The following is a 6,468-nucleotide window of genomic DNA, read 5'->3' as shown; positions in this document are numbered from 1 at the left end:
GACATAGGTTAAAGGTTTAATTTAAAAATTATACTTAGCTAAATTCGAGCCGTACGTATCATCTTAATACATGAGCATAATTTGAATTAAAGCTAACCCAATGTTCAAAATTTATTATATTATCAATGAAAATACATAGAACGAGAGAAAAATCAAATTATATGATACCTGACCAAGATTTAACGTAACCCAATCGACATCAAGTAGGTCTAGTTATAATATAATTTAACCTATAACCGATAATAATAATATCATAACCTATTTTATAACAGGCACACTGTATGATTGAGATCAGATATCTCGTTAATATAATATATACTTGTACTGTATGGCATTTCGTATATCTAATAAGGCGCGATGCAGACGGAGCCAGAGCCTGGTCCTACCTATCTAGTCGTATCTATCTGGCTAGTCTGGGCCAGTGCCGGTTTTAGCATAACCAGTGCCCTGGGCGAGATTTCTTGGGCGCCCAGGGTGCTGGTAGTGACTAGTGCTAAAAAAGGGGCGCCCCTTTTTGTTTGCCTTCGGTGCCCTTTTTTATCCGGCGGTCCGGGTGGTATATGGTACTACCACTTCTCTGCTAGGTCCTATCGAGTTGGGACGTAGCCCCTAATAAAGTAACAATATTAAAAAGATAACAATGTTCGAAAAAATAAAATGTATGGAATTAACATTACACTTGTCTAGGGCACCAGTGGCTAATAGTCAGCTATATTATAAACTTCAACTAACGAGTGGTCTTCATTAGCTTTGTCCACACTGTGCCTTTTTCTGTTCGTCAAGGGCATGCGCTATAGCGCAGTCAACAGCGAACGTGAGGCATGCCCGCGACGCACTGACCGTATCCAAAACTTCAAAAATGACAATATTGGCGTTGCGTTCCTTGACGCATTCAATTATTGAATGCGCCAATATGAAAGTTGATGACGAAAATTGAAGATGAAAGTGCACAGTGTGGACATAGCTATTATGACTTCAATTTAAATACTTGATATGTCAAAATTATGACATACAACTTTTTAAATAGTTTTTTAAAACATCTAAAATCTAAATGAAGACCATGATCACGAAATGAAAGTCAATGAATGCATCGCAATTCGCGAAGTCTACGGACTTTTTTTACCTGATGGGCAGGAGTCCCTGGTCAGACTTATCAAGTCGGTCTGGCAAGACCACGACCATGGCAAGACGATGACCATTAGGGTGTGTCATTTTTTCCAACTTTTGATTTTTTTCATGTAATAGTTTTCAAAAGTTGTATTTGTCCATGAAAATAATAACTGCATTTATTTTTTCTACTTAAGTTTACGTTTTTGGCTCGCTCAAAGACCTTGAAATTTCGAAAAAAGCACAAAATCAGACATTCAATTAAGAATTTTTTTTTACTATTTGCAACTAGGAAAATAAAAACAACGGACTGTTTTAATATTATTAACAATGTAAACAATGTCTAAAAATATTTTAGACGTTATAAGACTGTTTCTTTATATTTTATACTTACATACCCGCGCCCTGTTTTTATTTGACCTCATTCGACTCCTACAGTTTCGACTAAGCGGTATTTTTCAGTTATCTGAGTGGTTCAATTGTAATTTGTGAGCTAAATAATAGATAGGAATTAGTAATTCGTTTCGTTTAATTTAATAAAACGATTAAAATCACTTCTAAACCTAAGATAGAAACGAGAGGGCGAACTAAGTTACTATAGAGTTATGAAAAGATATACCGTCGCATACGAGTAGAAGAATGGTACAAAAACTAGGTTTAATTTATCTGGGGCATGCAACTTATTCATCAGAATCTCCGAAGGTAGTTTCGGAAGCTATTATTTTATATTTGGCGGAAATCGACTAAATTGGATTTGTTGAACGCAGCCATCTGTAATTTTGCCTTATTTTAATGGATTAAAATTATTTTTTAACTTTCTTTAATGTATAAACATATATTTATAACTGATAAAAATTAATATTTATCACTTTAACCGACTTAAAAAAAATAGGACAAAAATTCATTTTTTTGATATTTCAAGACACTTGAGCGAGCCAAAAATAAAAGAAATATATAACTTTTATAATATATACATAATCATATAAGTCCAAGGCAACTTTTGATTCCTATTACGTAAAGAAATTTAAAGAAAAAAAAATCGCCCATACAACGTGACACACCCTAATGACCATCCACTAGTCGAAGTTCACAATATAGCAGCTGTTTAGTATGGAGCAAAATCTACAGACTTCTTGAATCCTACCTGGGCAGTATTCTCTGGTCAGACTTATTCGTCTGGTCGGTCCGCTCCGTGGTGAAGACGGCGGCCAGCAGCAGCGCCTGCGCCGGCGCCATGAACACCGCCGGCAGCCGCGACATACCCGCAGGGAAGCACACGTCCGACCACCCTGTGAAAGCCATATCAATATTGTAAAATATGTGTGTCTGTTTTTCTGTATCTGTTATCTCATAATTTATATCACCAAACACATTTAGAAGTTGCGGGAAAGTTTTATGTATTAATAGAATATTACATAATACTACTATGATTAAGTACTATTTCAAATTGAGGATAAACCGTGCAGTTGAGAGCGCGGGAAGAGAAAGGTGTGACCTCGAGCCATTCAATATTGTTTGTATGAAACTCCCTACTGCAACGTACACGCGGAACCGTAACGTAATCGCCTCGCCTCGGAAGGGGACAGCGGTTGGCGAACTGTAAGCGAGGCGTCGCCTAGCCGTAGCCGAGTTGACGTACAGGCGCTACTGATACCCCTTGTTAACGTGCATACGTTAGGTTGACGCCTGGTTGACGGCGATACCGATGACGATCCCTTTCCTAGTTGATATGTGTGCTGTGACCAGAAAAGTCCCAATGGTAAATCCTGTGTACCCAGTGACCACTTTTAACATTTCAGTTGTTGTAAATTTTGCGCCGACTCCGGAATGTTCAGTAGCCCAATTCAGGTTTGTACGCGTGCACGTACCACACGACTTTAGAGTTCGTAAAATATTAGAAGCCAATAATGATGATGTGCATTGTCACCTATATGCGTGGCCTTGGGCGTGGCTACGAGCAGCAGCGCGCGCGCCTCCGCCGCCGACAGCAGCCCGCCGCGGGCGTACAGCGCGCCGCTCGCCGCCGTGCCCACCACGCACCACACCGCTGAAGTTAAATTATACATTATCACCGGCACATAAGGTTGTTATTAGCATTAAGCAGCAAGATTAGCATGACCGCAGCTGGAGATATGCGCAAGAATAGAAACACTAACAGATTTTAGGGGAAAATTACAGATTTCCATGCTGTTGCTTCTGTCTATCTTGTTCGAAGAAAGAGTTCTATAGAGTGTGAAAACATTACTAAGAGTTAAATTATATTTTATTTGGTAGGGTACATTTGTTTTTAAATCTTATTGAGCTTTTGCCCGTGGCTTCGCTGGCGTTAACAAGTATTATTATATACAAACTTTCATCCCCTATGGATGCCTACGTCATAACATCTACCTGCATACAAAATTTCAGCCCGATCCTTCCAGTGGTTTGGGCTGTGCGTTGATAGATCACTGTCAATCAGTCAGTCACCTTTGAGTTTTATATATATATATATATATATATATATATATATATATATATATATATATATATATATATATATATATATATATATATATATATATATATATATATATACATACATATATATATATATATATATATAAGATGGAGGCTTGCAAAGCTGCAGGCTAGAATGGCATGTAAAAAGGTGGCACTAGCTGGTCGTGTTATTTTTTCCACAGAGTTACGACACTACAGGTTAAGATAGAGACTCATGTATTGCGTGCACGCTCGGGCACGTCGTGTCTCACCAAGCAGCAGCGTGGCGATGACGTCGGTGACGTACAGACTGCCCTCCGCGTCCCGCAGCAGCGCGCAGCACTCCGCGTACAGCACCGCCAGCCCGCACGCCTTGCGAGACCACGACTCTGGACAGCAAACAGTACATTTAAAACGAAGTTAACCTATTGGCCTCCTTTTACGACGACGGCATTTTTTTTTATTTATTTATTTAAATCAGGCTACGTAGGCCCATACAACATACATAATATTAATTATAATCTTAATAACTACACTTTATCACGAATCAACGGCGACGTGACGCTCGAACAAAGGAACTGAAGTTGACCTTGTGGCGAGACTGCAGACGTTCGACCCTCAGGCGGAGGGATGTCTTCTTACTGATGTAGGTAGTCCACGACGTTCTCGACCTCCATGGACCAGTGCAGGCGGGATATGTACAGGAGCGTCGCCTGGACCTCGCTCTGCAGACGCAGCTCAGGTACATATGGTGCGGTGCCGCGATGGTTGCGGGCGGCGGGCTTCTTCATCCTCCTCTCCACCAATATCAAGCCCTCCTCATCGCACCTCCTGCTCTCGTCCTTGCGAGGTCGAGAACACTTGACCTTGCGGCTCGTAGCCTTACAGCCCTCCGTAGTCTGCGAGCCCTCCGCGACTCTTCGAAGCCTTGCGGCTCTCATTCTCCCCATTTTTATTCGTTCGCGGGGGAGGTGCGGGGCGACCAGCAACAGTCGCGTAGTTTTGCTGAGTCGCCTGCGGACTCGGCGTCGGCAAAAAAAGCAAAATGCTTATAAATATGCAGGCCTTAGCCGCTAGCGTATTGACACCATTTCCCGTTTATTGTCTATCTAGGCTACGATAGAGAGAGGTGGACGCAATACGTAAGTATTCTCTTACCGCTTTCAGGTTTAGACGTGTAATGTCCCAGAGCGAACGGCGCCAGTGTCGCAACAGACGTGAACACAACGCCACCGAGCGGCGGTATGGGGATCTGGCCGCACTGAAAATCATAAATAATACACTGTATATTATAGTATACTAGATGATCCCGCAACTCGGTCGGAGAACCGGTGTGAAGCATCCATAGATATTATTATTATAGAGCTTGATTGATTGATTGATAGACATGTACTATTGTAAGCTTTGAAGTATTCAACACTTACAAGAAAATAGTGAGTCAGTGGAGATAGTAGGAGGGACACAGCATAGTTGACTGCTGCTAGTGTAGGCACGGTGTTACAGCTTAGCAGGGATACTGGTAGCCACGCGCACGGCCGACCAGTGCTTGCCAATATCGCCCTGAAGCAAATTTAAAATATATTATGAGATGGGGCAATGGACTAGATATATGTAACAAGACTTGATTATGTTTTCAATTAGACCAGGAGAAATAGAAAATTTTGGTGACCTTTGCTCAGCAGTGGATTTTCCACTTCAATTCTTAATTGATTAGTTAACATATGCATAATAATATAAAAAAAAAAACAGTATATGTAAATTATGTATACACTTTATGCTGGGACCATCTTTTCTGGAGTAGTACAGGGACTTAATAATATAAAAGAATATTACAGTAATCATACCCTTCAATCACTCTTCTATCAAGTGTAGTGGACATTGCACTAACGGTAACAACACATACTACTAGTGCTCCAACATTAGCATGTAACACCGTCAGAGTGTATAAACGCACACGAGACTTGCTCGTACGTGATTTACCGGCCTTGTAGTATATGTATGTGAGAGGCAAATAGGAAAGGTATTCCGCATGGAGAAGACCTGAAATAAACATTAATATTTTTTTTTTACATTTCACTATGGGCCGCTTTTTCATGATAGTCTTTTAAAAATTATAGGAAATCAAGGTGCATAAATTGTTATTAAATACCAAATCTTGGTTGGATGTAAAAAGGTAAACTAGTATCCTAATGCCATTAAGCTCCATAATATTTTGATAATATATGAAAAAGCCTACACCTACTATCTTTAAATATAAATTTATGTATTATTTGTTGAGTCAGTCACGCATTCTCATTAAAAAGTAATATTTTTGCAGTTGTAGTCATACAATTACTAAATACAAAATATTGTAGTTTGTAAAAAATTTATAAAATAAAAGCGTGCAAATTATATTATTACATCATGTTATAGAATATACTTAGATGATGAAAAGCCTTGTATAATTTCATAAACACTAAGTATAGAAATATTAAAACTTTCATTACATGATAAAATGGGTGCAATGCTCTCTAGTGAACTAAAATATCATGCATGTAGTTGCCTCCGGGAGCTCCGACTTGCGGAGCGAGCACAGCGAGGGCTACTGTCGTCAGAACTCCAAGAACCATCCATCTTCTCTTCGCTTCTTCAAAAAAATTTACGTAATATATACTTCGGCTTGAACGCCTCTCGTTACTATCGCAGTTCATTTTAATGCTCCAAAATGCTGTCACTCAGACATGTTACGGAAAACTTTAGGATTTCCTTTATAAAACGAAAGTAATTTATATCGGGATCTAGCACTGATAAAGATCTGTTTTAGAGTTTCAAATTGGCGCACATCTGCAACATCCGCATTGCAACAATATTTTGACATTTTTGCATCTGACGAGTGAGTAGTGA

At 39.6% G+C, this 6,468-nt stretch overlaps 1 protein-coding gene across 1 annotated transcript; it reads right to left on the bottom strand.

The window, feature by feature from the left end:
* Positions 1–2,178: 2,178 nt before the first annotated feature.
* Positions 2,179–6,423, bottom strand: LOC121726898. The gene is made up of 7 exons (XM_042114541.1): positions 6,128–6,423; positions 5,430–5,625; positions 5,010–5,145; positions 4,744–4,846; positions 3,858–3,974; positions 3,035–3,154; positions 2,179–2,396 (listed from the first exon to the last, which is right to left on the bottom strand). Exons 1-7 carry the CDS (start codon positions 6,273–6,275, stop codon positions 2,248–2,250), a joined length of 969 nt encoding a protein of 322 aa, XP_041970475.1. The 5' UTR covers positions 6,276–6,423; the 3' UTR covers positions 2,179–2,247.
* Between the last annotated feature and the right edge of the window lie 45 nt (positions 6,424–6,468).

This window comes from Aricia agestis, chromosome 5 (assembly GCF_905147365.1).
Source record: "Aricia agestis chromosome 5, ilAriAges1.1, whole genome shotgun sequence".
NCBI classification, from domain to species: domain Eukaryota; kingdom Metazoa; phylum Arthropoda; class Insecta; order Lepidoptera; family Lycaenidae; genus Aricia; species Aricia agestis.
Note: the sequence above shows the minus strand (reverse complement) of the source record. Positions and strands in the feature narration are given on the sequence as shown.